This window comes from Amborella trichopoda, chromosome 9 (assembly GCF_054954075.1).
Source record: "Amborella trichopoda isolate Santa Cruz 75 chromosome 9, AtrichopodaSantaCruz75HAP2 v2.0, whole genome shotgun sequence".
NCBI classification, from domain to species: Eukaryota; Viridiplantae; Streptophyta; class Magnoliopsida; order Amborellales; family Amborellaceae; genus Amborella; species Amborella trichopoda.
In genome coordinates, this window is record NC_142344.1 from 6661973 (window position 1) to 6679529 (window position 17557).

General features: G+C 37.2%; 1 protein-coding gene across 4 annotated transcripts in view; it reads left to right on the forward strand.

Moving 5' to 3' along the window:
- Positions 1-17557, forward strand: part of LOC18445553 (uncharacterized) — a 77172-nt gene that overhangs the window by 47807 nt on the left and 11808 nt on the right. For all 4 annotated transcript variants that reach the window (XM_088847507.1, XM_011629244.3, XM_088847508.1 and 1 more), the window contains exons 27-33: positions 3122-3271; positions 6614-6679; positions 6864-7008; positions 7158-7222; positions 7328-7393; positions 16310-16403; positions 17488-17524. In XM_088847507.1, the coding sequence (XP_088703633.1) occupies positions 3122-3271; positions 6614-6679; positions 6864-7008; positions 7158-7222; positions 7328-7393; positions 16310-16403; positions 17488-17524 (623 nt within the window). The remainder of the gene's footprint in view (positions 1-3121; positions 3272-6613; positions 6680-6863; positions 7009-7157; positions 7223-7327; positions 7394-16309; positions 16404-17487; positions 17525-17557) is intronic.

Genomic DNA, 17557 nt, shown 5'->3' on the forward strand with positions numbered 1-17557 from the left:
GATATAGAATTATAGAACCCATCCGTATGGTTTGGAGGATTGTTTGCTAGTCAGCCAGGGAGTCCTTGCTGCCTAGGTTCCCTCGGTTGCCATGAGTTCAAAAGATTGTACGCACTATGACAGCTAGGTTATTGAGGCTTCTGCCTGGATGGATATTAAGGTCGCCAAGGGGTGCCTAGAGTTAAAAGTGTGGAAACAAGGAAAAAGAAGGCGACAGTCTAGAGAAGAGGGGATTTGGAGATAGAAGGGTTAGGGAGATAAAGTGAGAAAGAGAGTGGTGTTGAGGAGAAAAGAGAGAAGGGGCTATGCCATTGGAGTTACTTAACCCACATACTGTTCTTATTCTTGTTTATAATGATAATTATAAGAAAAACATAAAAATGCCCTTAAGTATAGGACGAATAAGATCTTAAACACTTAAATACTAAAGGAATAGCGATAGACTTTAACATTTACAACTCTCCCCCTCAAACTGGTGCATAGATATCAATAAATACCGAACTTGCTTAAGATCACTTGCAAACGAGGTTTCCCAACAGCTTTGAAAAGAATATGTACTCGATCTTTTACCATATGGAAGGCCTATTTCTTTGATTTACCCAAAAAAAAAAAGGCCCATTTCTTTGGTTGCAACTCTTTCTCTAAGGAAAAAACAATTTACCTCTATGTGCATGGTTCAATCATGCTGGACTGGACATTTACAACTCTCCCCCTCAAACTGGTGCATAGATATCAATAAATGCCCAATTTGCTTAAGATTACTTGCAATCGAGGTTTCCCAGCAGCTTTGGAAAGAAAATGTACTTGATCTTTTACCATCTGGAAAGCCTATTTCTTTGGTTGTAAGTCTTTCTCTAGGGAAAAAACAATCTATCTCTATGTGCATGGTTCAATCATGCTGGACTAGGTTGTGTATCATATTGATGGCTGTCTTGTTATCACAATACAAGGACATTGAATTCACAGAAAGCCAAATTCTCCTAAGAGAATTTTTAGCCAAAGTAATTCACATGCACCATGATCCATGGATTTGTACTCTGCTTCTGCTAACTCCTCCAAGTTACACGATTACCTTCGACTAGATTAGAGTAGCTTGATGTAAATCTCCAATCAACAATAGAACCAGCCCAATCTATCTCTGTATACGCTTCAATTCGCAAGTGCCCATGATTAATAAATACCTGCCCTGTAACTAGTGTTGCTTTAAGGTATCTAATGACTCTATCAGCAGCCTCAAGATGAATAGTTTGTGGAGCATGCATGAACTGACTAAATATGCTTTACAACATATGTGATGTCTGGATGTGTAAGTGAGATATATCGATCTACTTGGTAATCTTTGTAACATACCCACGTCTTTCAGAGCTTCACCCCTTTGGTTGTCAAGCTTGTGGTTTTGCTTCATATGGTACAAACAGGTTTAGTCCCTAGATTTCTCGTTTCGTTAAGAAGATCTATCACATACTTCCTTTTGAGAGACAAAGATTCCTCTCTCAAACTTAGCCACTTTATCCAGTGAATTGCGAATCCCATCTGGGTCCATCTTCGTGAACTCTGTTACACCTTCCAGTTCTTTATGAGGATGAGATGTGAAGTAGACGAGCTTTCTGCATGATTAGGTTAATTCAGTGTCTTAGTCTCTGTAGTTTCCACTTTAGTATTTCTTATAGCTTTTGTTCTAGGTACATCGTAGTCGACATGCAAATGCACAGAAACGGGCCATCCTTGTATTTCAGCTTCATGGAAGATCAGAGAAGGAGCTATTCAAAGTTGGGGAAGGCATAACAAAACATACAATGCTTGCTCCTTGCCCAATGTACTTCCTTGCCTCCACCACTCACTCTGCTGTATTTTCCAAGCTTAATATAAATTAACTCCATCATTGAGTGCCCTAGTCCACCATCCCTATGCTCCACAATCATTTTAAGGGAGCCATTGTGTCATTGATTTCCACTTTCTTTGCATTGGGAACCTCCTTCATAACAATGGGTATTTTGTTCATATCTCCTGACCCTTTAAGTTTACTTTGTAATTTCCATTGTGTAATTATTAAGTATCGTTAAGAACCACATCGTCCAAAACCTCCTTGACCAAAACATCTGCCATGACACAGCTGTAGATGTCTTCTGTCTTTTCTTCTTGGATTGTGAGGTTGCATTCATTACCAGAAGCCCTTATACATGAGGTTGTTACCCATCCTTTTCAACCCTTCTTATTAGCTCTGGATGGTTTCTGTTTCGCTCACTTCAAACCTTTTTTAATTTTTAATTTTTTCTGTTTTGAGTGTTAATTATGTCACTTCAAGCCATGTTTTATATCCCCCAGAGACCATCCTCTTCATTGTGTAAAATGTAGCTTTGGATACACATAATTATAGAAAATTCCAGTCCATTGCACACAATATCTAGTAATGTACTTGGTGTATGGAGTCATAGACTTGCTGCATTACAGGATTTTTCTAAATGTTGATGGCCTCTCAGAAAATTGGCCTGGGCAATAGACAGACTGCAATCACCTTATTGACAGTCCATTGCACCATCCAGTCTCCCCACAATGCTTATGGGGCATGCTTTTTAGGGCACCAAACCATGCTTTACAGGACTAAGTCTTTTATGCCCTCTGCTCCTTAAGTCAAGAAATGAGGAAGTTTTACCACCCAAATTCTGATTTTGCTTCATCCAATCTGAAAACCCTTTTAATCCCTCAGGCAAAGATGGCCAAGAGCCTTTAGAATTTGATACTATCCATTACTGGCCTTCTGTTTCCTTCAATTAATATGAGCCGGATATATCCAGTAAGTTGATGTATTTGAGAAATCTCCACCATTTTTGTTTCATGTATATCCAGCTTGCATGCTGAAATAGTTTGACAATCTTTTGATAGATGGGAGATATATAGTTATTTGCTTCCAAAACCACAGGTTGAATGTTAATCTTAGAAGTTGCTTTATATCTGAAGTATGAATTTCTGTAAAACATATGAATTTATCAATTAACTGCTAAGGAATGATTTTGTTTCATTTTAATGTTTTTAGTTATTCTAACTTGAAGTCCATTCTGATTACATTACTGAGTGGATAAATTGTCAGCTTTCATGACAAATGTCTTTTTCTTTTTTGTAGATCGCTAGGGCATCATTGATTCCAGGATCTAGCTATATTGCTAAACCTGCTGCATCATGGCTTGATGATTTCTTGGTGTGGATTTCTCCTGAGGCCTTTGGGTGCTGTCGCAAGTTTACAAATGGGACCTATTGCCCTCCTGATGATCAGGTTAAACCACAAATGATTGTTATTTAATTTTCATTGTGGTTATATTTTGAAATGTATGTTCCATGGTTCCTAGTTAAGCAATAGTCTCAAACATCCGAGGCAAAAATTTTCCACATATAATATAAGCTGGACCCAAATAGTTGGGATAAGACTCAAATGATGATAATATCATGATGATGTTGATGATGATGACGATGACATTACTTTATAATTTATAGAACTTACTATTAAGACACTGTAAGAATGTCTTGTCCTACTTTGGTTACTTTAGTTTTTAGTGGCATGTAAATTTTCCTGATTGGATAGAATGGATCAGGATATTTATTGTTGTCAGTTGCTAAAGGATCATCAAATTGATAGGATGCCTGTTCATTGGTCTGATGTTGTTCATGTGATCAGCTCATAATGTTGATGAAGGCAAAAATTTGCCAAAAATTTGAAAGAAATGGCATAAAGAGAAAACAAGATAGAAAGTTTATTGCTGCAATGTACCTATTAGGGAAGTCACAAAATAGTACGAATAAGAATGATGTACCTGAAGAGAGAAATCTTATAATTTTCTGACAATCTTAGACATGTAAAAGCTTGTTTGAACATTGAGGGTTTGCCTTGAGTAAGCACATACTACCCTTTGTCATGTTCATAACAGACTAATGAAGATCATCACAAGCATATGAATCTCTTATATCCATAGGCAACAACTAGAGCCTTGTAGCACTTAGAAATCCACTCTAATTTGTGCTTAATTCTAGAAATCAATTTACAGCCAATCAACTTCTCAACGAGGCTAGAGAATGACCATTTCCAATAAGATTTATGGCAAATTTGAATGGACCATTAAACATCACCGATGGTATTTTTCTAACACACTAGTGCAAGAACTACTTAGCAACACATTTTCCTATGGCCCTAGAGGGGGGGGGCGGTTTGGAAGTAATTCAGTGGGGAAGGGGTGCCTTACCCATGGTAGGAATGAAACTCAAAAGATCACGTTGTGGTGCCACACATATGCCTAAGTCCACTTCAAACCTCACTTATCAACAAAACATACATGTTTTGCTTCATTTGGTAATAATTCTAGAGCTATATGCACCTACTCGGTCCATTAAAACCGGCCGTTGGAGCAAATGATAGATTATGAAAATGACACAGGTATCCTCATTTAAGCAGTCTTAAGAACCATTACTATGTAGAAGAGAAGAGAAAATGACACCAATGGTGACATCTCATGAAAAACAGCACTTAACAAAACCTAAACCCTTTCTATATAAATCAGGAAAGCTCAGAAAAGACTTGCAACATACTACCTAAAACAAAAAGTACTGCCCTAACGCAAAGAACTTTTGAAAATGAGTATGGAAGGATGGTGCAGTTTATCTTTGTTCTTTTTCTTTTTTCTTTATTTTTGTGTGAGGGAGGAATGTTCCTAGGGCATTTCCTTTTTATAAATCAATATTTGAGAAAATAAAGAAATGACATGGAAAAAGGAAACAGTATGGAGCACTCATTAGGTCAAAACAAAAAGAGAAGGGGTTGGATAAATATAGTGAAAGACACCACGGACCCTATTTTTAGTTCACAGATAATACATGTACATGTTTTCAAAAATAGTAAAAAGAGTGGCAAACACCCGTTTTCTCACCACACACATCCAAAACCAAGAAAAACTTCCCTCATATGTCTCCTCAAATAGTGAAAAATGTGGCAAAGACCACATGTTTCCAAAAATAGTAAAGAGAGGGGCAAACACTCATTTTCTCACCACACACATCCAAAACCAAGAAAAATTTCCCTCATATGTCTCCTCAAATAGTGAAAAATGTGGCAAAGACCCTTTCTTAGATTTTCTAGGCTATAATGTCTCTTTTAATTTCATAATTCCTACAGACTTGATGCGGCAAGGATCCGTTTAAACAAAAAAGATCAACACAAAATAAATAAATAAATATTCAGAACTTTTGGAATCATTTTTTCCCCTTCCCTAAACATTCTAATAGCAATAAATCAGAGTTCTAGAGATTGAATTGAGCTAAAGCGAGAATGCAAGGTTAGCTCTAGTCGAAGAACAGTCTATTATACTATCCCTGGGGTCGGTTTGTCGCCAGACACCACAGGTCAAGGGAAGCAGTCAAGAAGTGAAGAGGAGGAAGGCTTTGACGTAGCAAATAATCATTCGCAAAGAATCTTCTTCTATGTTAATGGGTGGCTCTAGTGCAGAAAGAAAGAAACACAGTTACTTCATCTGTCAGACAAACAAGACGACATGAGGAGGGAAGTATGCAGTTTTCCAAACAAACATAGGCACAAGTTGTAACAGAGAAAAGGGAGATTATTCTCAATTAAAGTATGAACCTCAAATGTAAATAGCAAAAATTGACCATGTCGACCAGGTAATTTATGATGTGAGCATGTGACATAGCAAACCACATGAGAAGCACACATGCCCATGTAGGGGAGGATGTGGAAGTGCTTGAATTTAAAGCAAATGCCAAGCTAACCTTTATGTCACAATGGGCAGCACGGATGACCATGCATTGGAGAATAAAGGGTAGTACATATACTTCTGTTGATCTTCCTTGGGTCATATGGAACCCTTACTAATCTAATTGAAACTCTTTGTTTCTTTCTCATCCTGTACCTTCTTAAAGATTTTTATGGTTTCTCTTCAAGCCTTTGTGATGGTTCATGGTAAATTTCATTAACATGTACAATATGCCCTTAAAAGGATGAAAAAAAACTGTGGACATGGTTAGGAACGGATTTGGGAAACAAGGGTGGAGATTGTGGATACCCTCTCTTTTGCTAGGGAATTGGCCCTGTTTGGATTCACACCAAAAGGCTTCTCAAGCTTGTTCTACGAAAGATCAATTTGCACTTACCCAGACCAATTTCCGGCAGGGAGCTTGAGATTGTTGTAGCATTTCTCATCCCTTCTTTTCCATGTATTGCTTTAGTTTTACACAGGCAGTATTTGCATTCTTTCATGGAGTTGCCCACTAGTCTTATGAAGTTATTAGGTTGTCATCTATCCAATTGATTATGTGTTCTAGTATAAAATAGTCAGGAGTGTTTGCTTGGGACTTAAAATGGGGTTCATTGTATAAGGATCACATTGGATTTCCTACATCCTCAGTTGATATGATTTTAATTAAGTTGCTTTCTCGTTTAGTGCTCTTGGAAATCCTTTAAGCCAAGTAATTATCACTCCTTATGCAATGGGTTACTAGCTCTGAAATGAACCAAGTTTTAATTGCAATTGTTTACATGTAACTCCTTTAATTATCATTTATTTCTATTGAAAATTCTATATTTGAAGTTGACATCTTAATTTCTTTTCTTCAGCCCCCTTGCTGTCCGCCTGGTGAAGATTCTTGTGGCATCAGTAAGATATGCAAAGATTGCACCACGGTATTTCTCCTGCCATGCATATATTACTATTTGTATGTACAAAGCTATGAGGAATTTGATTTTAATGTCTATGACAGCAACATGTTAGTTGTTGCTTTGCATCAACATGATATAGCTCGTGAAAGTTGCTCCTCTGATTTAGATATGCCTTTTCGAATACTAACTTTTCCATGGGCACCCATAGTGCTTTCATAGCTTGGACTTGATCAATGGCCGTCCATCAACAAAACAGTTCATGGATAAGCTTCCGTGGTTTTTGAATGCATTGCCCTCTGCTGATTGTGCTAAAGGTGGCCACGGGGCTTACGCCAATAGTGTGGACCTCAAAGGTCAGTTTGTTATGCCAAACTTTGAGAGAGATTTCCTTTCCTTATTTTGCAGGTTTTGTTATTTCTGAAGATTATGTGCCCTTTGTCTGTTTGTTTATTTTTACATCATAAGCTCATCTTTTTTTTATTTGTTACTTTTGGTTTATCAGGTTATGAGAATGGTATCGTCCATGCTTCTGAATTCCGTACATATCATACACCTGTAAATAAACAAGTAAGTTTCGGTATTAATTGAGTAATTGACATTTTATCCCAAAATGTTAGTCAAGATTCAATTAGATGTCCAACATTCATCTATATGTCATGCATTATACAACAGATAGACTATGTGAATTCGATGCGGGCTGCACGGGAGTTCAGTTCTAGAGTTTCCAAGTCTTTAAAGGTAATTTGAAATGGCATCATTAAGCAATACCATATTTTTTATTTGTTGCCATCCTTCTATTAAGTATGACATTTATGGATGTTATCACACAAGCTAATTGCCAAAATTGCCTAATATGATCGTTAGCTGTGAACTGTGCTACCATATTGTCTGACTTGATTAAATCTACTCAAGTAATGGGCATCCTCTTTCAAGAAGAAGTATTAGAGGAATGATTATTTTTTGGAGCGTTATTTTCCTAAAGCTTTGTGGGAACTGTAGTGGGATTTGGAACTCCTTTAAGGGATATTAGGGAATTGCGGAGTTAGGTGTTAGTTTTCCAGCAGGATCCTCTGAAAACCTATTAGAGCCAGCATCAGAGAAGATTTGTGGTAGATGAAAGCTGGCATGACACTAGAATGGAAATGAAGATCTAGAATGGGTGGTGAGTAGTGAGAGGACTTCTTGAGGCTAAAGATGGAGTTTGAGAGGGAAAACTTACAAGGGGTTAAAACTTCTCTCTCCTTAGTGCAACTGCTCTCTCTCTCCTGGGGGTTTTGGCTAAGTCCCTCTCTCCAAATTTTTGGGCGGGTTTCTTTCTCTCTATATCAAATTTAAGGATGGGCTGCTTTCTTTCACTCAAGGGGAAATTTGAGTTGGTTCTCTCTATGTTTCTGAGGTATAAATGGGTATAAAAAAATGGAAGACCATCCTCTCCATCTCTGTCTAAGGTAGAAATTGGTATAAAAAATGGAAGACCATCCTCTCTGTCTCTCTCTCTCTGTTTGTCTCTCTCTCTCTTTCTACAAAGTACACACACACACACACACACACAAACACCCCTCACTCACACACAATCACTCCAAATTCTCTATCCTCCTCTCCTCTGTCCATCATACATGCACCCTGTCTACCTTGAAAATATCTTTTTGATCTATTATGTACTGGGTTATTCTAGGCTACACCACTGTAAAGGTGAACTTTGAATTTCCTACTCCAAAACTTTTTGACCACAAAATGTCGTTACAGATCTGAAAATTACATTAGCAATAACTTGTTTGAAAATTTTAAAAAAGTGCATATTTTCAATTTTAAATTGCTTTGTGTAGTGCCCTACACCCACTAAAGAAATCTGCATGGTTGTCATACCTATTATGGAGACCTACATGTGGTAACAATGTGTATAATATTCTAATATATTTGGGTGATTTTCCTAATGTAACAGTTATCTTATTTGGGTGATTTTCCTGCTATAATAGTTATTATATTTGAGTGATTTCCTGGTGTTACAGTTATGCATAAGGGTTGTATCTCCTATGCATTTTGACCTACTTATATTGTAACTCGCTTAGGATCTATGTGTATAAATAGGGCACATTGCCCCATGATTTTTATAGAGTGAAAAAGGCATCTATATGTGCTTTATCTTGTGCTTGAATATTACTCTCTCTCTGCTCTCTCAATCTTAACATGGTATCAGAGCATGGTTTGAAACCCTAGGTATCAAGTACATGTAGCAACCGTAAGATCATGATTTTTTTGCTTTTGGGCCTGAAGCTATGGTTCAGCAACCCCATATTTCTAGCAAGATTATCTTGCTTTCCTTTACCTATAAGTTAAGTTTTTATTCCAAACTCTTTTCATTTCCAGCAACCTCATATTTCCAACAAAATCATCTTGCTTTTCTTTAATCAATAAGTAAGATTTATTCTAAAATATTTCCATTTCCAGCATAGAACCCTAGACTGTTTTTGCACGTCACACAAAAAGCACATTAATATGTTCCATACCTTTCTTGCCCAAACAAACTAGAAAAAGAGGATCTTTGCAAACTTTGAAATTAAGGAATTAGTACCTTGAAAAAAATTGGGGTTTTGAGTTCGAGAGAGAAGAAAAATGTCAGAAATCTAGCACAATATTTCTTTAGGAAGCAATCAATCTAACCACCCAGGATTGATGATCACTACTATTAAGTTAAATAGGAAAAAACTATTTAGAATGATGCCAATATGCCAAAATGTTCATAGGAAGCCATAGAAAATTGGTTTATATTACAAGAAAAATGAAAGAGTCTCCTACAAATGATCCATCCCATAATGAATGGGAAAGAAAGAACTTGACATTAATGGCATGACTTCTACATTCCATGCAGCCAAGTATCAGCAGGGGAATGTTTTTTCTTAAGACTACAAAGGATGTATGGGAGGTACTAGCCAAGACATACTCGCAACAAGATGATGTGGCTAGGATTTACCAAATGCATCGCGAGATAGTGAATTTGCATCAAGGGGAAATGATTGTGGAAGAGTACTTTGGGATGCTAAGGCATAAGTGGAGAACTAGACCACTATCGGCCTATTAATCCTACTGTTGATGACGTTAAAAAACAGGCCAAGCAATGAAGAATCTTTTTGTTCTTAGCAAGCCTACATATTAACTTTGAACTTCAGAGACTATACGTTCTACGAAAAGACAAATTGCTGATGCTTGAAATGATTCTATAATTGCACAAGTGGGGAGGCCAGTATAAAGGCTATTTCAGAGGGACAAAACTCAAGCATCCATATGATCAGCCTTTGCAAAAATCTTTAAGCAAGGAAAAGTAGGTATGGGGGGACCCAATCGTTTCCTAGTTTCTCCCATCATAAAGGGAAAACTCAAATGCTCCCACTGTGGGAAGAGGAGAAACACCCGAGAGCACTGTTGGGACTTGCAATAACACTTAAGTCCGAAACCAAGGAATGCACGTGCCCATACTGTATTGAGTGAGGGGGAGGAAACCTCAGCCACACAACCCAATCTATCCGATTGAAGAGATCAGACCATTAAATATTTACCGCACCGGTTGACCGCTCTCAAGGCGTCACTTAGCTCTAATACACTGGTAGAGCAGCTAGGTATATTTGCAACTGCGAATAGTGCCTCCAACTCCACCTCTTCTATATCCAGGATCATTGATCATATGATTGGTTCTTGACCTTTTCTCCTTACTTCTAATGAAGTTAAACTGCTGATGGATCCATGACCAGTGCCTTTGGAAGTGGAACATAAAACTTTCATCATCCTTGTCCTTCCCTCTGTAATACATTTGCATTCTTTTCCTTTTAATCTTCACCGATAGTAGCATGACAAGACAACTACATTGGAGTATCACATTCTATCCCTCACATTGTGTTTTTCATGACCTAAAAATGAGGAATATGATTGGTGGTGGCCGTGACGACAATGGACTATAACTGTTCAATGCAAGATGCATTTCTACTGCTTTCAAGTCTAAGTCTGGAAGTCATGAGCAAGTACTCTTGTGGTACACCCGCTTAAGTCACATCTCTAAAATCCTTGAAAAATTTATTGTTTCCAGATGACTTTGTTTCTTTGAATGTTTGTCAGTTAGAATGTGAGACCTGCCAGTTGTCTAAACATTACCACCTTTTCTTCTAGTGAAATTGAAAGTTCTAAGCCATTCCATCTTGTTCATTATGATGTTTGGGGGCCTACTCCAGTTATTTGTATTTTTGCATATCAGTATTTAATCTCATTCATCGATCATCACTCTTGTTATACTTGTACTTATCTGATGAAAAGTAGAGATGAAGCACCATTAGTTAAAATATTTCATAAAATGGTTCAAACCCAGTTTGAGACCCAAATAAAAATTTTCTCTTGAGCACGGTATGAAAACTTAGACATCATGGTTTGGCAGAACAAAAAACCATGACACTTGTTAGAAATGGTGAGAGGCATCTTTGTAGGAATGACGGTTCATTGGGATCAAGCAATTTTTACTGCTACCTATACAATCGATAGAATGCTTAGACTTGTTCTTAATAGTGCTTATCCTTTGAAACTTCTCCACCATGCAATCCTCTGTCTTCTCTTCCATCAAAAAGCTTTGGTTGTGTCTGCTTTATGCATACTGCAGACCCTGGGGCCAGCTAGGAATAAATTAGGACCTCAAGCTACTTGATGTGTGTTCCTAGGATAATAGAATCCTCATAAATGATACAAGTGCTACCGTCCGAAAACTAAAAGGAAGTATGTCTCAAAAGGATGTTACTTTCTTTGAAAATGTTTCTTGTCTTTCCTCCCAAAAAGATTCAATATCCACTATGCCAGCAGACAATCCTATTCCTCTTCGGTTTATTATAGTTAGAATAATCCAACCAAGAAATATGTGGAATCTATTGAGAAACAACTGAATGTGAACACCTGAAAAAAGAACAAGGGAAAGTCCGATGTAAACGATCAACCCCAACTTGTTGACTCGTCAGGTACTTCTTCTCCTTCTACCCATAGTTACCGGAATCTCTCCTCCGACCTCGCGTTTCTGGTTCCGAAATCCGATTCCGCGTTTCCTTTGAGGAATCTCTACGGAAACCGTTCTTTGGAACCAAGGAAACTCGATTCTTTTATTTCGGAATCTCGATTCGAGACATCTTTGGATACCATTTTTTGGAACCAAGAAAACACGATTCCTTAATTTCAAAATCTTGATTCAGCACATCTTTAGAAACCATTTATCAAAAACAAAGAAACTTGATTCTTTAATTTCGGAATCTCGATACAACACATCTTTAGAAACTTGAACCCATTAATTGTGGATAGACATTCCCAAATATATCGAATCTGGATTCCAACAAGGATTAAATCTTGATTCCACGTCATTTGGAGTAGAAATCTTCCTTCGAATGCTTCTAGAGGTTGCAGGATTTCATTATTTTACTTGTGCCACCCTGGATCACCTTTACTTTAAATTTAAAATGTAACTGGTAAATAGAACACATACAATTAAAAGTAAAACCATGGCGTAGACATAATACTATTTTGTCTTTATATTAATGAACTCAAAATCACAATTTAGAAATACTTGTCTTTTGTATATAATGACCATAAGTTCAATAGTCAACATCCAATATAGGTTCTAAAGTTGATGAGGCTCAAGATGTGTTGTCGCTTCTTTCTCCATAAAAATGAAATCTCGATTCATGGTAGGGGTCATCAAATGCATTCCATAGTCCATATCATTGTAAATCTCGATCCCAAACTGGTATGGATCTCTGATCCATGTACTTCAGAAACTTGATTCCAAATATGTTAGAATCACGACTCGAAATATCAACTTGTCTCTGTTCCACATATGTCAGAAACTCGATTCCATAGGTGTCGAAAACTCGATTCCGCATATTAAGGAATCTTGACTCCTGGAGTGTCGATTCCAGGGGAATGGGAATCTCGATTCCAAGGAGGATGGAATCTTGATTCCATATGTGGATGAAACTTGGATCTATTGAAGTCAAAACACGATTCTCAAAAACTAGAAATCTCGTTCTTTGCGATTCCTATTGTACGGACAACGATTCCTAAGATAGGAAACTTCGATCTGGTCGCAATTTCGTGATTCCGGTACCTAAAACGATTCGGGTTCCCAAGCGTTTCCAACAACTATGCTTCTACCCCTATACCTTCTCAGCTTAATTTACCCGTTGCTATAAGAAGAGAAGACAATACTTGTACTTCTCTTCTAATTGATAAGTTTATTTCTTATGCTTCAATTTCACCTTCCTTTCGCGCATACCTTTGCTCTACTTCCTCTTTTCCTATTCCCACCAAAGTTGTGGATGCATTGGCTTATCCACAATGGAAAGTAGCTGTGATTGAGGAAATTACGGCCTTGGAGAAGCACCCTTAAAATGTAATTGATCGGAAAGATGGACAACATGCAGTAGGATGCAAGTGGATGTAGTCCTTGAAGCACAAACTAATTGGTTCGATTGAGAGATACAAAAGCTCGTTTGGTGGCCGAGGGTTTTGTATTAGTTATATGGGGTTGAATATATGGAGACTTTTTCTCCTATAGCAAAATTGAATTTAGTATAGGTACATTTATCTCTTGTAATAAACAGGAAATGGCCACTTCACCAATTAGATGCGAAGAATGCCATTGTTCATGGAGATCTGCAAGTGGAAGTGTACATGGCATCGGGTTTTAGCCTCAGGGGGAGAAAGGGAAGGTCTGCAAGTTTAGGAAAGCTATACGTGAACAGAAATAGTCACCTCAAGCTAGATTTGAAATATTCAGTATGGCAATATGTCAGTTCGGATTTCAGAGAGGTGTTTCTGATCATTTTGTATTTAGTAGAAGAGATTCATGTTCTACCACAATAGTAATAGTGTATCCGGATGATATAGTGCTCACCAGGGTTGTTTAGACATCAAGGATCATGATCCATTGAAATACTTCATTGGAATAAAGGTGGCTAGGTCTAAACAGGGAATTATTTTATCTCAAAGGAAGTAGACTATTGATCTCCTCAATGACACACAAATGCTTGGAGCCAAACCAATGGAATCTTCCATATAGGTTAATCACAAATTACATGATCAATAGTCAAAGCCTGTAAGTAACCTTGGTGTATATCAAAGATTAGTGGGTGGACTTATTTTTTTGATTGTCACATGGCTAGACATTGCACATCTTTGACCGTGGCAAAGTCAATTTATGCATGCACCATACTCTTATCACTTGGAGGTCGTTTAACCCATTTTGTGATATTTAAAATCTACTCCAGGGAGATGGCTACTTTATACCAGTCATGGTCACTTTGATGTACAGGGTTTCTGTGATGTGGATTAGGCTGGGTGTTCTCTTGATCAATGATACACCAATGGCTACTTTATGATAGTGGGTGGTAGTTTTGTCACTTGTAAGAGTAAGAAGGAGAGTGTTGTAGCTTGATCTTCAATAAAAGCCGAGTTTTTGTAATGGCAAGTGCTACATGTGAAATAATTTTGCTCCCTTCTCTTCTTCAAGAGATGGGTGCCAATCGTTAGCTTCTACTTTGCATTGTGATAATGAAGTGGCAATTTATATGGCCTTGAATCTTGTATTTCATGAGAAAACCAAGCATATTGAGGTCGGTTGTTGTTTCGTCCGAGAAAATGTCACTTTATAGATAGTATCTATTCCATTTGTTCACTCAAAGAATCAATTGGTGGACATACTTACCAAGGCCCCTCTTATCGAGTTCGACTAAAGGATACTTTGGGCATGCTGGGCATCTATGATATATATGCTCCAACTAGAGGGGGAGTTTAGTGATTGTTATTGGCGCCACACCCATTAAGGAAACCTACATGGGCCTCATGCCCATTAGGGAAACCTACATGTGGGGATAATGTGTATAACATTCTAGCATACTTGGATGATTTCCTACTGTAACAACTATCATATTTAGGTGATTTTCCAGCTGTAACAATTCCTATGTATGGGTGATTTCTTGTTGGGATAGTTATGCATAGCTGTAACTCCTATATTTGGATGATTTCCTGTAGTAACAAGTATCATATTTGGGTGATTTTCCTGCTCTAACAATTCCCGCATTTTGGTGATTTCTTGTTGTAATAGTTATGCATAGCTGTAACTCCTATGCATGTCAAACAACCTATAGTGTAACTCTCATAGGGATCTATGTGTATATATGGGGCACATTGCCCCTTGATTTGTATAGAGTGAAAAAGATCTATTATATATTTCCTTTATTTTGTGCTTGAGTATTACTTTCTCTCTCTTCTCTCTCAATCGTAGCATTTCTTCTACTATTGCACTTTTAAAATTCCAAGATGATTAAAAAAGCCAAGCAATCTTTTCAAATTTGAACTTGACTTTTGGAGGGAGTTGAATGACAAAAGTATCCTTCCAAAAATACATGGACTATTTCTAGTGAAAGTCTTTTTCAAACATATAAGGAATTTTATGGTAAAACATTGACAGTAAAAAATTTCAAGTTCACCGTTAGAGTGGTGTACACTAGATTAACCCTTGTGCATTTTACTCTTTTGTACATGGTGGACCAGAGTCACTAAACAGCATCTAATTTTCTTGTGCACACACACATGCATAGACAGAAACATAGCTTCTTTCTCTAGGTTGGTACTTGGGCATAAATATAAGATACATTACATCTTTTTTTTTCATTTTGATTTGAGTTGTTATGGCTGATTAACTTAAATCTATTTTTCCAAACTTAAATATTCTCTCTTTTTCTTGTCCAAAATAAATATTTGGAAATTCCAAGTTAGCTAGTTGACTTAATGATTGATATTGAGTATTTTTAACCTAATTAAGAGGATTGAAGAAGTGAGAACTGGAGGGATATCATAGTGATTTGAGGTGGTATTCAGCATTTCCCTTGTGGGTGTGAATAGGAGGGGAGGGGATTGCCATTGGCTCATTAACATCAAGTGAAAACGTTGTGAATTCCAAACAAGTCAGAATCAAAGGTGAGAGCTGGGTCTATGCTATAAAGAGGGGAGGATCGATGCAGGATGGAATGCTCTCAGCAAAAAAATATAAAGACAAGATTAGATGCAAAAGAAATTTCTATAAATTACTTAAATATTCAGCTGACTCCCTCCACATTCATGGGGGTCCCATACCCCAATGAATAAGCAGAAAGGTGGGAAGAGATTGTGAAGGGAAATAGCTACCACTTTCCATAGAGGTCCAATTGTTCCTAAGAAACAAGTGACTGAATGGTAAAGGGCTCTGTAGGTGGAAAATCTTTGCTCATATGTTAGAGACATGAGGTGGGCTTTTTGACCAATTCATAGGTATTTCTTGTATTGGGATTAGATATATGTTCTTGTAGGAGCATTAGGGAAAACAATCTGATCTTTCGGTGAATGTTTGTAGGTTTCTTTCATTTTCTCGTCGTATGGGTCATAATTCTTGCAAATACATCTGATTGAATTATTTCATAATTGTGAATACATTTTGTGTTTATTGATGATTTTGCATTTGTTGTTTCCTATTTGACTTTATCTTTTTTACTGTCTTGTTGATTACTTGGCATCAACTCTTAATATTATATGTGAAACATTTTTTATCGCTTATAAGAAATTGCAACTGTAGTCTGATTACCATCTTTTGTAATGCAGATCGAAATTTTCCCATATTCGGTGTTCTATATTTTCTTTGAACAATACTTGGACATATGGCGGACAGCCCTTATAAACCTTGCCCTTGCTCTTGGTTAGTATTTATGATACGATATGTATCATGCCTATGAATATTTGATTTTACTTGCTAAGAATAGTCAATGTTTGACCTTTAAGACATTGATCAGATTATACGATTTCTCTATCACTGATTTTCCATAAAAAATGTCATGCTTTTAGCATTCAGAGCACATTGTTTGGTGTGGTGTTTCTTTTAGTTTCATGTGCTTGATAAGCATGAGTATTTTGTTGCATTATGTAGTAAAAGATGTAACATAATCTATTTTCCTATTAGTTAGGCAAACTATGGGAATTTCGTTAATGTGGAACAAATTGATATAAATCACCCTTGATTTGAAACTAATGCTGACGATGTTGTTCGAAAAGTTGCAAATACCTTCTGGTAGATTGTAAACATTATGCTTATCTGTGTTTACAATGAAATTTTTCTCTATACGTGTGTTGAGCAGTGGAAGACGAAGCCCAGGACTTCAAAACCCTGGCAAAATCTACACAATCTACAATTCTCTCTCTTTCTCTATTGTGAAGACAGAGAAGGGCTCTCTCTCTCTCCCTTTCTCTCTCTCTCTCCATGTTGCTAGAGATAAAGCAAAGGGGCCATAAGACTCTGAGAACTGATGTTCATTCTTCCTCTCAATTATCGTGAAGAGTGTGAAGTGTGTCCCTGTCTCTCATGTCTGTCAGAGATGCCATGGTTGAGTCATTAGTTGATGCGATGGCTTCACTGGTTGAGTCCAAGTTGTCAAATATCCATCATCACTGCAACTTTTAATTCCAGAAGGTCCCATTCTACTATACTAACGTCTTGATGTGCAAGGTGCATTTGATCCCTGAAGCTGTTTTTCTGTTCATTTCATCAAAACTTTACATCACACTCCACCCAGATGATGAGTTGAACATTCCATTATAATAACGTGTCATCATTTTATAAATTGAATATTCATCTAAATGCAGCTTTCTTCTGATTTGCATTTAAGCTTATTGTTCATTATAGATACGGTGAAGGGAATCTACTTTTGATTTGCAAGGTGAGATGATTTTGTTTTGCGTCGACCTCTGAGCTTTGTGATCCTAAAATTGTGCTTGTAATGTTTCAGGTGCCGTTTTTCTTGTATGCCTAGTTATCACTTGCAGGTTTGCATCTTGCTTTCTGATTCTGTGTTTCTG